The following is a 22,093-nucleotide window of genomic DNA, read 5'->3' as shown; positions in this document are numbered from 1 at the left end:
GGGCCAGATATATACAGAGGAAAACTAATGAATACATATCTCCTGAAATGGGGAAATATCAATGTTGAACCCAAGACTATCTTGTAGGTAACAGAAAACCTACTCTGAAGAACTCGAAGACTTTTATTTTATTGCCATTAAATATTCTTCAAATTAAGTCATGGGCAGAAATCATTATCCTTTTTGTATACAGACTGAGGTGTCAGGAGAATAAGCCATATATCCAAAATAATCAAGCTAATAAAGTAACAGAATCGGACTCAGACAACTGGACAAAGTCTAATAGGATTCCATCCATCAGTGCACAATAATTTTCAAAAGTACATTCACTTCACTCCTCAAATTTTTAAATGTAGAGCACTTTTGTCCATCTTGGTGATGCTGTAATTATCATTGCAACATGGAGAATATTCCTTTCTATCTAAATCCATGATGTACCCAAGGGAAATATAGGATTGGATTTTGTTTTATATATAAAAAGCGTTAAATAATAAAGTTGCCACCATTGTACTCTTGGCCCCCCCAAAAACAACAACAACAAAAGCATGATAAATGATCATAAGTAACCCTCTGAAAGTGACAAGAAAGAGAGAACATCACAAATAGGTATAAAAAGGGCTGAAAGACTATCCTGTCTCTGTATATCTGTATTATATCAATGGCTCATTTACGGGAATTTTCCACTGAGAAAGGAAGACTTGGACTCTGTTCAAATAGAAAAAAATTTTAGAACTATTCAAAACTCACTGAGAGAGGATTTATAACAACACAAATGTCAATTTACCTCTGATTAAGCAGATTAAACAATGACACATTAGAATACATCTTTGAAGTAGCCAAGCTTTCACACCTGTGCTTTGATCACACACACACAGTTAAAATTATTTTTTCTTCCTTAAGAGCTAATTTATTCTTCACAGTCCTATGATTTTGACTGACCTAAATGATATCAATCCAAATGTTTGCTACCGTAGAGGAATATCCATTGGAATTTTTGTACATTTAGTGTGTAGCCTCAACCTAAATTGCCTGTTTGTAATTCTTACCTCCTGGAGAGTGTCAAACTTCATTCAATAGCCCTATTTTTAAACATACTGTCTAAAGACAAGCTTTTATTCACAGAAAAAACAAAGGAATTGATTTCAGCTTTTTATTCTAATTCAAATGCGAAGATTTAAGGAATGTATGTAAAGCAAAAATACCCTCCCTTATTCATTAAAGAATTCATAAATCAGGGCTCTTTCCCCTTATAAGCTATCCATTTTTCTCTCAGTCGTCTGAGATTTCAAACATCAGAACTGTCGGAATTTAATAATCAGAGATACTACAGATATAAAGGCAAAGGCACCATTTTGCACACTGCACAGAAGACTTAAAAGTGTTTTCCAAATAGTTACAGTACAAAGTTAATTCACCATCTCTAAGACTATCAGTGAAAAGGTGTCAAAGCTGCCATTAAAAGGAATCCCAACCTAAACTAAGGTTAGGGAGACCTGGAGAGCCTAGAAAGACTTATGATATTGAAAAAACATCCAGGGCAAATTCAATCCTCTTCTACTCCTGTCCCCTCAAGGTAGTTGTCTCCTTTCTTTCTCTTGGTCTTTTCTCTCCATCTTCCCATTCTAAAAATCAAAACTGACATTTATTATCAGTCCTGTTTTCTCTTTCTCCAAAAAGACATCCCAGAAAGAAAAAGGAAAAAAAATGCCTTGTAGCACTTCTTTTGTATTTTATGTATTTTTGTCTGCTACATTCATTCAACAAATATTGATTGAACATCGCCATACATGAGACATTGTTTTAGGATGGCAGGTCCAAGCGCAAAGATTATGCTTTCACTGTTGTCCCACATGGCATAAGGATGCAAAAGAATGGCAATGTAACAAAGCAAGAATAAGAAAAAAGGAAAGGAAAAGAAGGAGTAAAATAAATCCTATTTTAAATATTCTATGCTGGGAAATTGAGAATACTTAAGCACATCTCTCACTTTCTGAGTCTTCTAAGGCTCTTAAGGATAATAGACAAAAAAAGGCATTATCTAATACATTGACAAAAAATTTGTTATAATGCTATATATTACAGATTGACATTAATAATTCCAAATACAGCTTTAAATGTAATTATTACGTAACATATGGTACACAGAAAGTGTTAAATAATTACATTCCAGAATTAAGTTGAAAATTGGGGTAGTGGCTAAGAAGGGCTACAAGGGCAGCTCTGAGTTGCCACAATTGTTCTATTTATTGATCTCAATTCACTTCTGAAAATTCATTAAGCTATATGCTTATAATATGCACCCCTTTCTGTAGGTATACTATATTTCAATTAAAATTTTATTGTATAAAAATTGTATTTCTGATTGCTTACATTGGCCACAAAAAAAATGTTTGAGATATATTTACTTGTGTTTCAAGTATGTTCTGTTATTTTAACTTTCTAAAGTCCTTTGTTAAATAAAGAAATGAAGACAATCCATTTTGCAATGCTTTTGCAACTGTGAGGAATTGGATTATTTCAGCAATTTATATGTAGGACAAAAGTAACTTTTATAATTTCCTTAAATAAAATTCTCTAAAGCCCTCACAATAAAGAACCTAGAATAAATCGTAGTTTACACTGTCCTTGAGGAAAACATTTTATTCAAAAAAATAAGGCAACAGAGAGGTGTGTACATGTCTGTGATTTCATCAAAATCAAATTTATACCTTGTCTGATATCCAATGAGAAAAGGATTTTGCTAAGCTTAGAAAAATCAGTAGTGAAAATGAAATTGAAAATACTTGCCTGCTGCTCTTATATACTTTATGCACTTTTACTAACTGAAAATCCACTCTAGAAAAGAATGCTTTCACAGTCAAATGGTAACTAATGCTTACCTTCAGCTGAATTGCACACTGTAAAGTCACGGATCAATCGAGTTTTTCCTAAAGAAATTTTGGGTGATGAGCAGGAATAAGAACGTGAGCGGACTCCAGAAAACAATGATTCCTAAAAGAAATCATAACGAAGTTTAAAAAAAATTCTATGGAAGACTTGAAAGTATGTGTTCATCATCAATGTTACTAAATCAGAACCTTTAAAAAAAGGATTCAACTTGAACATTTCTGAGGTAATCTTATTAATGATTTGTTTCTGTTCACGTCTCACAACTTTAAAAATGTTATTGTCTTTTTAATGCTTTAGTAAACTTGAGCTTTTGGGAATAGTTTCTATATACTAGTTATATATACTATATATATAGTTTCTATATTTCCTATATACTTTAGGATACAATCATGACATTCCAACCATGTTGGTTAAAAGCGAAAAATCAAGTCACATGACTTTCTCTGCGTATTCAACGAGTTGGACTTTTTTTTTTAACCTGAGTTGTCACTTATTTTTGTTACTTTAAACGTAGCATTTAAGCAAAATTCCATATTAACTGAGATCTCTATACATAATTATTAGAAGGTAGAGGAACAGTCACCTAAAATGACAAGTTTTTAAAAGTTCCTAATGGCTATTTAAGTTTGTAATGTTAGCTGCAGCCTCCAGGAAAGAATGCATCAGGTCATTACACAAATGCTTCTAGTCTGTGCTCATCTTTCAACAGACCTTCCATCCAGCACTTCCTGGGATTTTGCTTGAATTATCACTTATTTATATATGTTCAACTTTGTTTCTTTTAAATGACCTGCTATTTTTCTCCTGTTTTCCCAATTACCTATTATTTCTATTATTATATTGGCAACATATATGAAAAGTGCAAGATGGATAGATAATTTAAAAAATGCTTTTCTTACATGTTCTAGAAAATTTAAATGAATACACAATAGAATGCCACTAAAGCCATTTATGGCACCCAAATCCCATCCAACAGAGGCCTAGTGGCCTTAGGATTGATGCCCATCCCCATCCATTCTTAAGATACCACTTAAGGTTACAGGTGAAAGAAAGTGGTGCAAAATGTGTTACTAAACTTAAGCCATCAGCAACTGTCCTTCTCACAAGCACTGTTCTCTTCTTCTACCTAAGTGAAAGCACATGGTTGCCCTAGGCTTACGGCTTAGTTAAAGAGCCTGGAGAAAAGCTGAAAACAGAAGCCTGACCCTGCTTCAAAAGGTCTTAAGCCATGGCCCCCTGACTTACTTATTGGGAAAGACCCAGTGGGCCTGGATGTCAGAAAGGCCAACCCAAGTTGTCCTATAACCCTAACAGTGAGTTGGCCACAAAGGGCCCTAGCCAAGTACCACCCTCTGCATTTAAGTCATGCATGGTAATCATTTTTCATAACAGGACTTTGAAAATTATCCAGAATTCTTTGGCAAAAAGTTACACAGGGTAATTACAGAGGCAAGGCAAGACATATTTTATAGGACAGATTTCTTCTTAAAAGTGAACAGCATGGAACTGTTTCACAAAGAATTACTTTTCATTCCAAGTAATGATGAATTTTTCACAGTTCCATTCAAAATGCAAATCTGAGAAGTAGCTACATTAACAACCATACCTATTTCTTATTATCCAGAAATATCACATGACCCTTAGGTTCAGAAGATTATGACAGCTCTACAGAACTCAGAGCTGGGGGAAGACGATTCAGGATCTGGGGTCAGAAGGCCTAGATTTGAGTTCTGACTCTATCACCAAGCTTGGGCAACGTGGACATCTAATCTCTCCAGAACTTCAACTGATCAAATATTAAAATAAAAGTACTCCTTATATCCTAGGTGAGTTATGAGAAAATTATACATTTTATATAAAAGCATGTTTTGTATATTGTAGAGAACACTACAAAAATAAAGCATTACCATAACCACCATATGTTTGTGGTATGAGACGTTTGGGCACAGCACACATTGTTTTATAGTAGTAAACTGGATTGAAAAAGAAAACAAGTGGACAACAGAAATCAAAAAGAAAACATAGGTCAAAACAGAAAAGGGCTTTCTCTGAAAGACTGGAAGAGTTTAGTCTTTTAAAAAACCACAACAAAATGAAATTCCAATGCGAAAATGCCAATGACAGAAAAGCTGTCTCCTGTGGAAAAACTGACAGTCTATGGTGTTCCAGATGAGTTCATGCAGCCAGGAACGCTCAACAAATGTCACCTCTGCCTTAGCAATATTATTTACCTTAACACCAGTGCCAAGTAAAATTTTATGCGTGCAAAACAAGTTTGATCATTTAAACTCACTTCATACTACCAGCTTTTCTCCCATTGCTTAAGGGGTGATGGCAGAAATCACAGTATAAAATGGTAAAATTTTCCAAGTATGTGAAAGATTATCTGTATTGGTGGTGATTCATGAAAACAAATCAGCCATTGTAAGTAAGGACTATACACATTAGAGTGGGAGAGAGTAAAAAGACAAGCTCAGGCAGCTCATGGGGTCTTCAAAAAGAAAAAGTTTACACATGTGACCGTAACATAATTTGTCTTTCAGAGATGGGTGGATTTAGACAACATATTTTTCAGGCTTACGATAAACCAAATTAATACCAATAAGAATACCTTTAGCTGCAGGCTACTTGATAAAGAAAGTGATTCAGTCCTGGAGATATTAAAATCTGGTTCAGTGTTGGTCTCAAAAGAGTCCAATTCATCCCCACTAGGAATGCCAGTTCTCGAGGAACTCTGAGACACTGGAGTGTAGCAAATGCGTGACCGCTCGGAATGCCCCTCTCCTTCACTGTCAGCATCCAGAGCATCAAGGCTGGAACTGGATGGAGAACAAAGTAAACAAACAACTAAATCACCAAGTAAGACAGAGCCATGGGTTTCTTTTTTTTTTTTTTTTTTTTGGCTGCGTTGGGTCTTTGTTGCTGCGCATGGGCTTTCTCTAGTTGCGGCGAGCGGGGGCTACCCTTCCTTGTGGTGTGCGGGCTTCTCACTGCAGTGGCTTCTCTTGTTGTGGAGCACAAGCTCTAGGCGTGCGGGCTTCAGTAGTTGTGACATGCAGGCTCAGTAGTTGTGGCACACAGCCTTAGTTGCTCCACGGCATGTGGGATCTTCCCAGACCAGGACTCAAACCTGTGTCCCCTGCACTGGCAGGCGGATTCTTAACCACTGTGCCACCAGGGAAGTCCCGAGCCATGGGTTTCTATTCTCTGAATTCAGATTTTCTCATTGGCGTCAGCTGCAATGGGCACCCATTTAATATCTAACAAAATTCATGCTTAAGTGATTTTTATTGTTTTTTTCTCCCCCCAAATAGCCTCTTTTTAAACAAGATTTTATGTTTCCCCAAATGAACATTTCAACCTAGCAAAAGCCATTTCAAGCTCTCTAAGAAACAAAAGCTGGTTCAAGTTAGTACTATCCTCAAGATTTTTGCCTTGTAAATATAATTATTACAAGCCCCAAATAGCTACCCTTCAAATATTAAAAACACAGACAAAACAGAGCCACTGAGCTGTCGGGGGGGGGGGGGCAGGGGAGGGCCTTTGGGGCAATTTGCACGTGAAAAATACCACGTGGCATTCCCTCTTTCACCCCTGGACAGCACAGGAGGGTGGAGGCACACGTAAGAAAACAAGGAGAGACGTGCAAAGATCTCATCCCAGAGCTGGTGTCAAGAAATGGGTCAGGCGCAAGTCAAGTGAGGTTCCAAATATGTCACATTCAATTATCATTTTTAGAGATTAAAAAAAATGATTCCCATGAAACTTACATGTCAGAAACAGGTGGTGATTCTGCTTATCTACTGCTTTTCTTTCCTCATTTAACTTTGATAACCATAAAATTAAAAGGCAAGAATTTGACCTTGCACATTCCTGGCTCCTTCCATCCATCTACATTTTAAACCACTCAAACTTTGAGGCCGAGAGCTTCCACAGGCATGTTAATGCACAGTGCATTTTTAAATGTATTTTTTCTTTGGTTGTTAACAATTCTGGAGTTAAAATTTTAATAACAACACAATAAACCATCTTGATTTTGAAATACAAAGAACCAGAAACAGACTTCAAATTTGGTTATTTTCCTTAAAAAACCATCGGCTATTTAATGGCCACTGAATCTCAACTTAATAAATTATATGGCATTTGGAACAGAGATCCTACCATATATGTCTCTAATCCAAATACTCAGACTCATCTCTAATCCTTGAGCTATTTCGGGGTCCCTCCTGGGCACCAGCAAACCCAGCAGTAAAGGCCATGATCGTCACCACTGAGGATTTCCAATGTGGGGTTTTCTCCTTGGAGAACTCATTGAGGGCCTCCACCTTGACCTTGAGGAGGAGAGGACAAGTTGGAGGTGGACTTCACACTTTAATTCAACTCCTAAAGATGGTGGAGAGCATAAAGTTATTTCTCATAAAAAAAAAACTAAAGCTTAGTTAAGAAAACCTTTCTGGTAAATACTAATGCGTTGAGTATTACAGTAATGTAACTACAGATATTTTAAGGTGCTATGTAGGTTCCTTAATTCAGTGATAATCTGAGGGCAGAAAGAGACCGGGGTGGGAGTGGAGGGGAGATTTGCTGATGTCTTGTGCCTCTGCATTTGTCTTTCAACTTGTGATCGCCATACTAATGAAAATTAGTTCAAATGGTTGGCTGCCTACGAGAATATCGTGTTTTAACACAAGCCTTTCCAGTTATATACAGCATTTCTCCATCACTATGAATACCCCCTAGAAGTATTTTATTTTATTCTTTATACTATACTTTAAAACATTCCTTTTTCTATTCATTCAAATTGGGCTACTATTTTCCTTTGTTAAGCTATTAAACTAAGGTATTTGGTATCAGTGATAATATTCTTCAGGATTACCTCTAGGTTTCTCATTTTATAACCATTTTTCAAAACCCCATTAGTGGGATATAAAATAGATTCAATAGGTTGTGACCAGAAGTTTCTTTTCAAATAGTATAGAATAGAAAAAAGCAGAATACATAAAATAACATGTGGAATGTAACGTTTGTTTAAATTTTATGTGTGTGTGTGAGGGGAAGGCTCATGGTGTTACAAGGATTTCTTTTTAAAACGAAAAAGAAATTCTTTTTTTCTTTCAAGAATTTCTTTGTAAGACAAAAAAGGTTTAAAAAACGTAAGTTTTAAAACAATTACTTGTCTTTTATCACCAAATTTTTGTTACATAATTTTTAAAAATAAATGTTGCATTGCTTATTCTCCCCTCAGTTTTTATTGTGAGCCCCAAAATTTCTCCTTCATGAGAAGTTCCCAGCCTCTGGGAATAAATTCATTTATTAATGAATTGGGTGCATTTCACTTTGGGTTCATTATCAATTGTTCCTTGTCTTCCACCATGACACCCACTGAAGGGAGGGTCCCATGGCCATCCCAGGGCCAAGATGGAGCTTTCTGGGGAACTCAAGTCCTTTCTCCTCGCTCCTTCATTTTTCAGAGGAGATGGAATGTACAGGAGATAAAGTCAGAAGGGACCATTTTCTCATAGGACATCATCATCCTCTTCTTATTCCCTCCCCCCACACCTGAGTTATGACATTTTTACAGAGGCTTCAAATTACCTTTACTCAAACTGGACAGTTTTTCTTATACTCAAATCCATCTGCAGCAGTGAGATGTTTAAATGTCCCAGAGAAGACCATGATCAGAAAATACAATTTAGATATCCTGTGAATATTTGCATATGCAGTACAGAGAGCCCATCTATGGCTTTTCCTCCTTTTCACTAGAGAAGCTCCTATAAAGAACTTATTCACCTCTTGAGATCTGGGTCACAAACTCAACAGATCTTAAAGATCCTGCCAGAATGCATTAATCACATGGTTCAATCTGTCTTTGCAGAGCTCTGTAGAATCTTGCCTTGACCATCAGCCTCTTGTCCCAAGCAGATTTGTGGAGAGCCCAAAATGTCCCATCAGTTCAACTTGCAGCCATGACCACGCAAGTATCTTTAAAACCATAATTCACACAATAAAAATCTAGAGAAAATCTTTTATTATTTATGCACCGGACATCACTCTTGGTACCGATATCTGTTAAAGTTTTATAACCTCAAGTTATTGTATATCAGTGCAAAGTGGAGCCCAGTGATTGGCACCCAGTGACTGCTGCTTCCCCTCCCTTTCACTCCTTTCTGATCAATTAAGTCTCTGTAGAATATTCATTCAGATAAATATTTATATACACACATATGTGTGTACATTCTATTTTCATTTTGATTCCTAATTTTATGTGTAAAACTAGACATATAATCAGAGGTCTAAGGCATGAAGAGAAAATAAGCTATTTCCTAAGGAAAGTAGAGAGTAGGATAAAACGAAATCAGTAAAAATGGGCCTATTCCCTAAAGAAAACAGACAACAGTATGAATGGATAAGACGTGAATACAAAGGTACAGGGTCACACACACACATACACACACACATATATATAAATATGCACAATCATATCCTATACAATAAAACTATTGTTTTAGTGACATTTTTACACATACAAGAAACAGTGTAAGGTAACTATGTTATAGAGCATAAAAATAAAACAAACACCCATGAGCCCACTCAACTTGAAATGAACACTGGCCACACCATTGTTTTATTCCTTCTCATTCTCTACATTGCCCACTCAATGTAACAACTATCTTAAATTTGGGGATTTTTATCCTCTTCATTCTCATTTGTGATTTCCTTATTGCTTAAGCACATTATACATGCCCTATATTAACAGATTGTTTGCTTTTGCAGTTTATAAAAGTGAAATCTAACTGAAGTATTTTGTGGCTCCTTTTTTGTTCCACTTCATGTTTCTAAGTTGCATATGATTATGCATGTAGATGTAGTCGTAGTTAATTCATATTCACTATTGTACGGTATTCCATTGTGTAACTATAGTGTAATTTATCTATTCATTCCCCACCATTTGGGTTATTTCCTACTGCAATAAATAGTCTTACATATGTCTCTTAAGACACAGAAGTAAAACTGCTGGGTCATAACATATATGCGTATCTAACTTTATAAGGAAATGCCAAAGTATTTTCCAAAGTTATTATACAATTTTCTTCCTATGAACTGTACACAGGAGTTTCTATCGTATGCATTTTCACTAAAATATGGTGTTACACTTTAAAATTTTTGCTTATCTAGTAAGTATTAAATGGTATCTCATGGTTTTCCTCTATTATATTTTTGTCACTTTTCTTATGTATCTTACTTTCAAGTTGAGGAATATAAGAACCTAAAAGGGGGCAAATTTTGATGTAGAAATAAAAATGGTGGGGACAATAACAATAAGAAAATAGAATTTTCTAAGTCCTGCTACAAGGTTCTTTGATTTTCTACATTTTCCCTCTAGAATGTAGTACCTTACCTTCTTTTCTTTAGATGACTTTGTTCCTTTTCAAATCCACGAAGACCAAAAGAAAGATTCAAACTGGAAGCATATGAACTAGATGGTGACATGAAAGACGGTTGGGCTTCAGTGTGTGATGTGACTTCTGTGTTCTCATTTGGTGGGTACATGCCAGCGCTGGTTTCAGTAGGAAGGATGGACTTGCTGCTCTGAGGCCCCAGAGTAGAACCCATGGATTCAAGGCAAGTGTTTTCAGTGATTCCCTCTATATTAATATAGTTAATATCCAAATCACCAACCTGGTAGTTGAAAGAAAAATATTTGCTGAGCAAAGAATAAAGTTTTCACAATTTAAAAACTTTCCAACTTATTTATCCTTTTTTGTTTGTTCTTGTTTTTGTTTTGCTTTACGTAAGCAGAGAATTCTTACATGATATATTTTTGTTCACATGGTTGCTACCCCATAATTCACAAAAGGAAGAAGACTGAGCATTTTATAAACTTTATTACAAAACCAGAAACTGACTATGCTTTTAACATTTTATGAACCACTGACTCAAAAGAGGGGAAATGTTTTAAATACCTGAGAGAAAAACTAAAGAGTAGGCATTTTAGCTTATAAAATAGTTTATAGGAATCTGGGTAACCAAGTTAGTGGTGGTCACGTAAATCTGAGTCTCCCAAACAAAAAGAAAACCAAATAAAGCTACATAAGACATATGGATTTAGCATAACTAGAAGACAGATAATGCCCCAAACTTTAAATTACCTGTAAATAATAAACATCAAATCTCAGCAAGAAACCTGTCATATACTTGCCATAAGCCTTTGCATAGAGTAAGGGCAGTCTGGAAAAATCTGCATGGTAGAGAGAACAGGGAGCTAGTGGAGGGCCTAAGACTGATCTAAAATCATCACCAGGAAGAGAAAGTACAGCTTCCTCTGGACAGTGTGAAAAAAAAAGTCCCGGTTGATCAAAGCGCTTGCTCTAAGGAAGGGGCTTAAAAGTACTGGTGATCTGAGGTGGTGGTCATCAAAAGGCATCACTTCTGGGGGAGAAGACAGTAAAAACGAAGAGAGTAACACCATTTAGAAATAAGACAGTGAAGGGGAAAAGAAGCAAAGGGGGAAATGTAGGGCCCTAAATCAACCACCATCATAATAATAATTTACTAAGGCAAAAACAATCACAGAATGCTAGTGAGTGAGAGTCAAATCAGTAACTGGATATGTACAAAGACTCAAACTATCTCTCCACAAGATATGCAATAATTTTTTTAAAAAATAGTAATTTTACTGAAAAGAAACTTGGTAGATCATAGATATCACCAGTAATGGGACAAATTATTATCATGTGTCTCCTGATACAATGCACTGAGAAGAACATGACATCACCTCTGTAATATTCCTGCCAATCACACATAACCTGAATCTAATCATGAGGAAATATAAGTCAAACCAAAATTAAAGGACAGTATAGCAAAAACCAAAACAAGCAAACAAACAACAACCTGGTCTGTATTCTTCAAAATTATCAATGTCATAAAAGACAAAGACTAAGGAACTGTCCCAGATGAAAGGAGACTAAAGAGACACAACAACTAAATGCAAGACATGTTATTGAATTTTCTTTTGCTACAAGTAACATTATTGGGACAATTGACTAAAATTGAATAAGGTCTGTAGACAGCTGATAGTACTGTGTCAATGATGATTTCCTGATTTTGGTAACCATATGTGCTTAAGTAAGAGAATATCCATGCTTTTAGGAAAATACACCATAAAAGATTGAGGGGTAACGGGGCACCATATATTCAATTTACTCCTAAATGTTTACTATTTATATACATATCATAAGCATTTGCATGTACATACACACAACACATACTCAGAATAATAAAGTAAAATATGGTAAAATTTGGAGATTTTTTTGATAAAGAGTATACAAGGATTCTTTGTACTGAATTATGCAGGCTTGAAATGATGTCCAAATTAATTTTTTTGCAAAGTAGTTTACATGACAGAGTAATTTTCAAAGTAGTTTTTGTCATGTGAGTTTCCTCATCAGATAGGCTGATAACCTTGAAAATTTATGGGAAACAGCATCGTAAACAAGCTAGCAATCTTTTTAGGCTTCTGTGCCAGGTTGAAGGAGATGAAGAAAATTAGATAAAATTCTTTCCAGATATTGCTAGAAATTATTTTTGATATGCAGATTTTGGACTCCTTATTTTGTCCTTGCTATTCAAATGGACACAGAAACAGTAAAAGAAATGATGTAACTATACTACACCGATATAGTGAACTTAGTGATTTGTATCCAGATTTTGAGTTTTGTTTTTTCATGGCACAAATTCAGCAATCCTCTTCCTCATTTCAGTTTATCAATCAGGCTGTTCGTATTCTCTTTAAATGTATGATTCACATTATTAAAGCAATACTTCTCTCACTCAAAGTAGTTCCAAACAGAAATTGTATCCTAACTTCATCTTTGGTTTGGGAAGTTTTGCATTTTTAATGTATCTTAAAACATATAAAGACACAGTTTGCCTCCACATAATGTCCAGTCAAGTATAATTTTAGCTACTTGAAGTAAATGGAAGTACTGCAGTATTCACTGAGGCTCAGGACAAAAAAAAAAAAAAAAAAAATATATATATATATATAAGGACTCAAATGTATTTCATTTAAACGCTGAGAAAATATGGCAACAGAATAAAACCATTAAAATCAGAATGTGGCTAGAGCACAGTAAGTCCAATTACCTTGTATCTTCAAAGACTGTCCCCAGAACTCCCACTTTGTCCTAAACTCTGTGTCTCACCTAGATTTCTATAACTAGGGCTGACATTCAGCTGCTTTATACCAAAAAAAACTATACCAGTTATTTACACCTGATGTCCATTCTGCTTTATTGGCTCTTCTGTCGTTTTGAATATCATTCCAATCTATGCCATTTATACTATGCATTTAATGTAACAATGTTTCATAACCCAAAGGAAAAAGCAAAGACATTCAACCATTGGGCTGAAATTGAGACCTACTAGACAGGAAAAAAGTTTATATCAGAGAAAACATTGGTAAGTAATAGGGTTCAATATATGCATACTAACAATAACAGTAACAAAGGGTAAAATAGATTATTGCTCAATGAACATCTATATAGTGTTTCTTATGTAGGGATTAGGTTTTAAAGCCAGGGGGTAAAGCAGAAATTGTGTGCTGTCAGAATTACTCTTGAAAATCCCTTAAGTCTCTCATAAATTAGGGCATGCAGAAGTTTTCAGATCTATAACTATACTTTAATTTTTATAAATATTAAAATTTGAGGATCACCGAGCTAGAGAAAAGATCAAAGAATAAATCCATATGTAGATGCACATTCAAACCATCTGCCTGTATGAGTTTTAACTCACAAATCTCTATCAGGGAATGGGTGGAGAATTCTAAAGGGTTCCAGCTTCCCTACAACATGACACCATTCTGTTTTAATATTAAAGCTCTATAACCTAAGTACACGTTAACAGGTATGTTGTGAGGATTAAGCAAGTAATTTATGTGACAGCTTCACATGGGGCTGGCATCAAGCTCTGGCTCTTAGTGTTTGCTGGATTTGAATATGAATACTGCTTAATCAGGTCAGAGAAGAAATTGGCCTCCCAAATGTCATTTCCAGTTTTGGCCTCATGGATGAGCCCTCACACTCTTCTCCTTGAACGGTGTCCTAAGACTCCTCCCACAGTGCTTCTCGGAGGGAGCTACGGTGTGCTGTGTTCTCAAGGAAGGACCTACGTTAAATGCTCATATGGCGAGATTTCACAGCAACATCACCTGGGCTGCGCTTAGGCGGAAATTTTCAGAGGAACACAGCAATGCGGAATGTATTTCTCACGTGCTCAGGTTTTGAAAAGAGGGCAGATCCCCCTAGTAACATCACTCACACCTTACCTGATCTATCACCATGCAGTTAGCATAGACTTCATCACCGCCATTCAGCATGTCAGAAAGCCGGCCGGCAGCAAGGAACGTTGGGGGATGCTTGGATTTTTTGAGGACATCAAAGGAACGATCTAGAGGAAAAATGAAAACAGGACAAATAAAGTAGAAGGAATTTACTTTACAGTTAAGCTTTACCTTCTTAATCAAACCACAAGAAAAAAATCAAGATGGCATTTTGCTGTCTTCACATATTAAGATCAACACTGCAAATGAATAGTTCTAGATAAACAAATATGTGCCCATTTCAAGCAGTATTTTTCCAATCATGAGAGATTCGCATAAAAATCAATTAGGTTTTTAGCCTTCAATTCCTAACACTAAACTAAAACTCGTTTCACTTAATAATGTGGAAGCATTAGTGATCATACTGTGAGCCTCGGATTCCATTGAAGTGTTCAGACTCCAGACCCTTTACTCAAGGACCCAAGATAGACAGGACACAGTCTAGCAGTTCATTGCCTGCTGAATATGCATAATCTCATTCAGAAAGAGTTTTGCTTCTATTTTAACTACAGAAATGTTTCTGCTTGCTTCCCATGTTCTCAGGTTTGTTCCAAACAGATGAAGTTGCTCAAAGTTGAGTCCCAGAGAGTTGTTACTGTATTTGTGGGGAACATAAAGTTAAAGGTAATAAAACACAGTCGAGCCAGAATGCTTCATTTCTTGTGACTATGGCTAACTTACTTGATCTCCAAATACCTTTACAGAGTTTCCTCATCCGTAAAAGCAGATAATTATTATGCTTTCTTCATAGTGCAGTTATAAGGATTAAATGAGTTCAGATATGCAAAGCACTTAACACATGCCTAGCACTTAGCAACTGCCCAATACATATTGTCACTATTATATTTTATGTTTTGTTATTATTAATGGTGATTTTACCGTTTGCAGTGTGACGTACAAGGTTATTAATACTAATCATAGTATATTATACTAATAAGAGATTCTTAATATCTGTAAATGACCTTACTAGGGTAGATTGAAAGTTATGTCCATAGCAAATGTCACCCTCACTGACATTCCAGTACGTTTTCTTGAGTAGGTACAAAAGGGATAGTGTTACGTCTATTCCATCAGAAATGGCACTAATCCTACCACCTGTCTTATTTATGTCATGGTTTAAAATCCAGGTAAGCCTGTGGGAATGAGTCAAGAAATAGAAAAACATTAATAACTGTTGCGCTAATGTAACAGGAGTAAAAAACTCTATTCTTTCCTGGAAAGTCCTAGATGACATTATAAAATTTACATACAAATATGTATGAGCCAAATGGCCCAGGCCTCAGATTCTACATCTAAGTATGCCTCTTCCCCACAGAACAGTCAAGTGAGATTTAATTAAGCTTCTTGAGGAAATATACAATGTAAAAGGAAAACACTGTTTATAGTGTCTCGTTTTATCAATTTATTTAAATAGCTAGCAATATAACATACAAAGCCCATAAATACTTCATAAGTATAATTTTTATGATCAATTACTATTCATTCTAATTACAAAAAATAAGAGCATGTTCTAAAAGGTATAAATCAAGAATCTGACAAACCCAATGCGTTCTGAAGAAAATACTTGCTCATTTATCATTTTCCAGAATGTTTGAAAAACAATCATAAATAACTCAACATGGCCCTCTGAACTGTAGTTAATCCAGCTTAACTGCTCTACACCATCTTAAGTTCACAGACTATAAAACAGCTGGCTTAGGAGGCTGGTTGTGCCCCTTTTTAACCATTTTGATCATGGCTAAATTAAGACTTCATTGATAACTAGACTATCTTAAGAACTAACAATATACTCAACAAAACAATTGCAAACATTTGATGGATTTTGTTTTAAGAACATAGAACCAAATGAAATATTACCCCAAATTTTCTGGCATCAGTGAATGCATTGGCCAGTTACCCAATATCCAAGTTCTTAATTACCAAGAGAGCAAGTTCTGTATTTCAAAACTGACCCTCATATCTCAAGGATGAGCAGGACCAGGAACTACTTCCTTTTTCACATACACAGGTAAAAGTCACTCAGATTCAACTTTTTCTTCCACAAACAAATCTACCTAGCCCAATATAGCAGATCAGAATCTATAAGGAGATCATACACAAGCAGTTAAATAAACTTAAAGATGGTAGAGTTACTTGGACCAAGTTGGGGTCTAATTTGTTTTCTGCATGATTAATTTGATCAGTGTTTTAGAAAATGATGGAATTTTTTTTACAAAGACAGATCTATAATCTCTTATCTGTGATTTTGAAATCTAGAAATCTCTGAAAATCGAAATTTTTTTCTTAAGTTTGGTTCAAAAATATATTTGGTGGTCTGACCTGAACTCACATGGGGCCCTGTAGAATCTCTATTTACCCCACTTGGTATGAACATTCATACATTTTGTTGCAGAAATACTACCATGCTAGATGATGGCACTGCCCTAGTGTATACTATGCAAGTCATATCATATATAAGCACTATGCCAATAAGATCTGAAAATTCTGAATTCCAAAACAAATATGGTCCCAAGAGTTTCAAAGAAGAAACTGTAGATCTCTATAGAATTAAGCATAGCAGATATTAGACCAGTATTTCCCAAGATTTTGTTATTCCTCTACCAAATTCAGTTTTGCCATATCTATAGATCACCTCTATATTACATTCTCTAGTAGTTGTTTTTAGATTGACTCACCACTTTCCTTTGAAAAAAATTAATTTTCATAGAAATACCTTATTCTCACTGTAAACAGAAAGCCAGTATTTCCTGTCAAAAGCGGAAGGGAATTATACATACTAAAACAAGGGAACACAAAACAATGAAACTACATTCTGACGAAACACAGTTGCCTCTCAAAGCTGAGAGTCTACAGGGCCTGTTCTCTGTCAGAAAGGGAGAGTCTGAAGGATTTGAGAGGTGTTAAAGAGGCAATGGTGCCAACTGACTTCCTCCTTGAATCAGAAGGTCAAAAGAAAATGGAAAAGGAAATACCTGCCTTACTATGTGACTCAATGTCATCTAGTGTTAGGCTGGGACACCATCTCCAAGATCAACAATGCCCAGAAGAATTTACCCTACACTTTGGACAACTTGCCTAGACCCTGTCCTCATCCTGTTACTTAGGTAATGACAGTAAGTCTCGTTGGGGGAGGACACAACTGTACAAAATCTTAAGATAGTAGTGAGAAGGGAAAATCTTCCTCCTCTCTAGATCTGTCATCCAAAACCTGCCGTGTAGATTTTCTGAGTCGCTCATTGCAACGATTTATAAAACTGGCCCCAAAATCTTGTGCAGTATAACTCTCTGGAGCATCCATAGCTTCCACTTGCCAAAAGGTACCGAAAAATAATAGGATCTAAAAGTGAACACAGACTAGCAACCAAAAGATGACACAGACTTACTAGACTTCCACTCCTTTATTAACTTCAACACTAGTCACTGCAAATAACGGGCTTCAAACCAGCAGAATAAGATTTATTGTGGAAAGAAAATAAGTTTTAAAAAGTACCTTCAAATAAACATCAGCTACGTAAATTAAAGTGGTTAACGCTCCACTGTGCTTCAGCCCAAAGAAAAAGCACAATGGTTTCATTAAAAAAAATAAAACTGATCTTTTCAAGATTTTCAAGATATATGATTTCATTACTTCCATATGTAACCATTTTAGTAGCAAATGAAGTGAAAAAGTATTGCCCCCCCCCCCAGAAAAAATGTCCTTCAGGTATTTCGTCAATGATCATATAGAAATAATTTGCAATTAAAAAATCAGCTCTTTGTCTTAAACGAATGCTGTTTTGTAAATAGTTTGTCTTAGCAAAAAGCTAATCTTACAGTTTTGTTGATAGTATGAATTTTTAATATTTGGTAAACCCATATTTCAGAGATGGTAAAAAAGTAACTAAAACTCAACTCCCATCCAGTAGCTGCCAATTTTAAATTAGTGAAGAGCACTGTATTGCAGTAATTGAGAGCAAGGGTCCTGGAATGCTTGGAGTCAAAGCCCTATTCCACCATCTATTGGCTTGGGTGACTTTGGGTAAGTTACTTAACCTCTCTGTACCTCCATTACCTGATCTATAAAATAGGAATGATAATACATCTCTCTCACAGAATTGTTGTATGGATTAAACGGTTTAACATTTTAAGTGATTAGAACACAATCTGACACAAAGAAGGATTTTAATCTGACACAAAGTAAGCACTATGTAAATTCTTGCTATTATTATACAAGTAAATGAGGTTGTATAGTTTTGATACTTTCATGTAGTTTTGCGTCTTAAAAAAAAAAAAGATTTCAACTTTGGTTATAACTTTACACATTTAAAACTAACCCAAGGCAACTGGAATGCACAAAACATTCCATTTACTACACGAAGAGCTTTTAAAGTGTTTTAACTCTTATTTCAGACTCAGCTAATGTTAAGAAACTTTGAAAAGTCCATCCTGAACAAAGTAACCAAAAAACAAAGCCAACCTGCCCATAAAATTTACCTCCAAGGATGTAAGGATGAGATCTTACGAAATGGGAGAGATTATAAGAGTGGGACGAACATAGCATAAAGTCAGACAATCAGAGACAGCATTTCTCAAGAACAAAGGGAATATTTCAGAAACTACGATGTTCTAACATGATGAAGTGGACTCTGGCCAGGTTCTCCCTGCAGAATGCTTAGAGGATAAACAGTAACTCCGAGGGGATTCCCCAGCTCTGTCCCCTCCCATTATTCTCACTGCTCTGTAATGTGATATATGGAACTCTACAAGGACTCCCTTGAAGGAGAAATTTTCATCAGCATTTCCTTGCTATACTAGATGCTCTAGTTAGGTGACACAAGAGAGACAACTGAAAGTAAACACATTTCACCCAGAGAAGGGAGGAGAATTAGTACTAGTAAGGAGGAGACGAAAAGGCAGATGCCTCCCTGTCCTCTGACATTTACACCTATCCCAACTCTGGCAGGAAACAGTTAATAGCAGCGACCAGCCTACGGCCTCTGCAACCCGATTTCTAATGAAATCCAACTCTCCCTCAAGAAGCTAAGGGCCTAGTAGCTAAGGGAAAACGTGGCCTACTTGCCTGGTTATGTAAGAGACCCACACCCAGACATAAACAAACCCGGCTAAGGCAGCCTTCGGCAAACCTGCTGCTGACCTGGTTTGGCCCACTCTGGGTGCCAAGCTCTCGCTGTGAAAAGGCAGGAAAGGGCCTCTCAGTTCAGATCTCTCTTGTGTGTACATTTGTCTCTTTCTCTCTTTCATTCATTCAGTTTTGTTTTAAACCTAGAATGACTAACCACCACAAAAACAGGTAAGGCTGACTTTAGAGTTCAATTCCCAGCACTGCACTGAACCCACGCCCGTCACGGTCACCACTGCCCTTCCTATTACAGAATCTGGTGGGCAGTTCTCAGGCCTCACACCTTGTGTGACCTACAGCAGCCTTTGATACAGATGATCGCCCTTTTGCCCCTTTGTCTCTCTCTCTCTTCCTGCCTTTCCTTCTCAGTCTTCCCAGACTTCTAGATTTGGCAAGTTGCAGTGCTCCAGGGTTAATCCTCAAACGTCTTTTCTTTCTCTCTGCACTCATTCCCCGGGTCACCTGACAACACGGCATCACGTACCATAATATAATGATGACTCCCAAATTTTCACCTCCAGCCTAGCCCTCTCCCCTGAATACAACTGTCTCCTTGGTATCTCCACTGAGCTGTGCCGCAGCCAGGTCAAGCACAACAGGTGTAAAACACAACTCTCCATTTCCCCTCCTACACTGGCTCCTCTCAATAAATAGCAGCTCTTGGAGTTGCCTTGACTGTTCTCTCTCACAACCGAATAGATGCAGAACCTGACTTTTCCTCATCACCTCCACTGCCACCCAGGGCACACCACCACCATCTTCTTGCCAAGACTATTACAAGGTACTGTCTCCTCACCGGTCACCTTGCTCCTCTGTCCTAGTCTCCACAGCGTAGGCAATACACTCCTTTCACAGAGGATATCAAATCATGCCATCCTCTCCACAATACTCCAGTGGCTTCCCACCTCACCCTGAGTCAAAGCCAAACTTCAGCACAACCTACAGAGCCTAACTGAGCTTGCCTGGACCCCCATTCCAATGTTGGGGGGAGTTTCCCACACATTCAAGCAATCCTTGGACACCAGCTGAGCGTCCTACAGCTCAACTCAACTCTGACACTACCTACCCGGAGACAGCATCAGATTCCACAGGTTAAGGGTTCGATCCTACAAGCTGCCCACCGCCCCCTACAAACTTCAGACGTCAATTCCAAGTTTAGGTTGTTACCTGCGCTTCTGACTGGCTGCAGATTGGAGGTTACCACAAGCCCCTCCTTGGACTTCAGACGCCAGTCACAAGTCCAGGTTGTCACCAGTACCTCTGATCAACTGGCTGAAAATCCGAGGTTCCCACGACTTCTTCCCCGGCTTTGATTAATTTGCTAGACTGACTCAGAGACCTCAAATAAACATTTTATTTATCAGATCACCAGTTTATTATAAAAGGATCTAACTCAGAAACAGTCAGATGGAAGAAGTATATAGGGCAAGGTATTGGGAAAGATCGATGCGCTTCTATGCCCTCTCCTAGCAGGCCAGTCACACAGCACCTCCACGTGTTCACCAACTGGAAGCTCCCCAAACCCAGTCCATTTGGGGTTTTGTGGAGGCTTCATTAAATAGGCATAATTGATTAAATCTTGGCCATTGGTGATTGAACTCAATCTTCAGCCCCCTTCCTTTGGTCGAAAGTCACCTCATTAACATAACAAAAGCACCTGTATCACTTTTAGCACTTGGGACATTCTAAGGATGAAGACCAAATATTATTATTATTATTTTTTTACCCAGCAGGTTCTTATTACAAATATTATTTCTTATTATAACCAAAATATCTCAATTACATAACCTGTCCCTCCTCCACCTTCAACCAACCTCTCTGAAGTCTGCTGCCTATTCTCCTCTTTCCAAGTTGGCCTTGCTGTTCTGTGCCTCAGGCCATTTACACCTGCTGTTCTACTGGGACTGCTTTTCTCCTGGATGCTCAGATGCCTTGCTCCCTCCCTTACTTTCTTCAGCTCTCTACTCAAATGTTATCAAAGAGGCTCTCCCTGACCATTATATATATCTATCAAATAGCAATCCCCTAAGCCCTGTCTTATTTTCTCCTACACCATATAACATCACCTAGCATATTATGCATTCATTGTGTATTGTCTGATTCCTTCTCCTAGAATGTAACCTCCAGGAGAAGAGCAACTTTGAATGTTTTGTTCACTCCCCCAGTGCCTAGAACCAGGTCAGGTACATAGTAGATACTCAATAAATATTCTCCGAAGGAGTGAATACTTTCTCATTAAGAAAAGAACACAAACTTTGTACCAGGTACAACTAAGAAACCATCCTGGGCTTCCCTGGTGGCGCAGTGGTTGAGAATCTGCCTGCCAATGCAGGGGACACGGGTTCGAGCCCTGGTCTGGGAGGATCCCACATGCCACGGAGCGACTAGGCCCGTGAGCCACAATTGCTGAGCCTGCGCGTCTGGAGCCTGTGCTCCGCAACAAGAGAGGCTGCGATAGTGAGAGGCCCGCGCACCGCGATGAAGAGTGGCCCCCACTTGCCGCAACTAGAGAAAGCCCTCGCACAGAAACGAAGACCCAACACAGCCATAAATAAATTAATTAAGTAATTAAGTAATTAACAAAAAAAAAAAAAAAAAAAGAAACCATCCTCTTCTGGCCTAGTAAACTTTCCTCCAATTCTGAAGGGTTTCTTGTTGCCCAGCTTGTGCTACTTCAGGCTGTGATGGGAGTGTTACTTTCT

General features: G+C 37.2%; 1 protein-coding gene across 5 annotated transcripts in view; it reads right to left on the bottom strand.

Annotated features, from left to right (window-relative positions):
• The window catches only part of ARHGEF28 (Rho guanine nucleotide exchange factor 28), a 309,300-nt gene that overhangs the window by 98,992 nt on the left and 188,215 nt on the right, over window positions 1-22,093 (bottom strand). For all 5 annotated transcript variants that reach the window (XM_036846524.1, XM_036846525.1, XM_036846526.1 and 2 more), the window contains 4 exons: window positions 14,219-14,340; window positions 10,289-10,569; window positions 5,501-5,708; window positions 2,880-2,991 (listed from right to left, as the gene is read on the bottom strand). In XM_036846524.1, coding sequence (XP_036702419.1) covers window positions 2,880-2,991; window positions 5,501-5,708; window positions 10,289-10,569; window positions 14,219-14,340 — 723 coding nt within the window. The remainder of the gene's footprint in view (window positions 1-2,879; window positions 2,992-5,500; window positions 5,709-10,288; window positions 10,570-14,218; window positions 14,341-22,093) is intronic.

Source organism: Balaenoptera musculus, chromosome 3, assembly GCF_009873245.2.
Source record: "Balaenoptera musculus isolate JJ_BM4_2016_0621 chromosome 3, mBalMus1.pri.v3, whole genome shotgun sequence".
Taxonomy (NCBI): domain Eukaryota; kingdom Metazoa; phylum Chordata; class Mammalia; order Artiodactyla; family Balaenopteridae; genus Balaenoptera; species Balaenoptera musculus.
The sequence above is the reverse complement of the archived record's forward strand: the minus strand, read 5'-3'. Positions and strand labels throughout refer to the sequence as shown.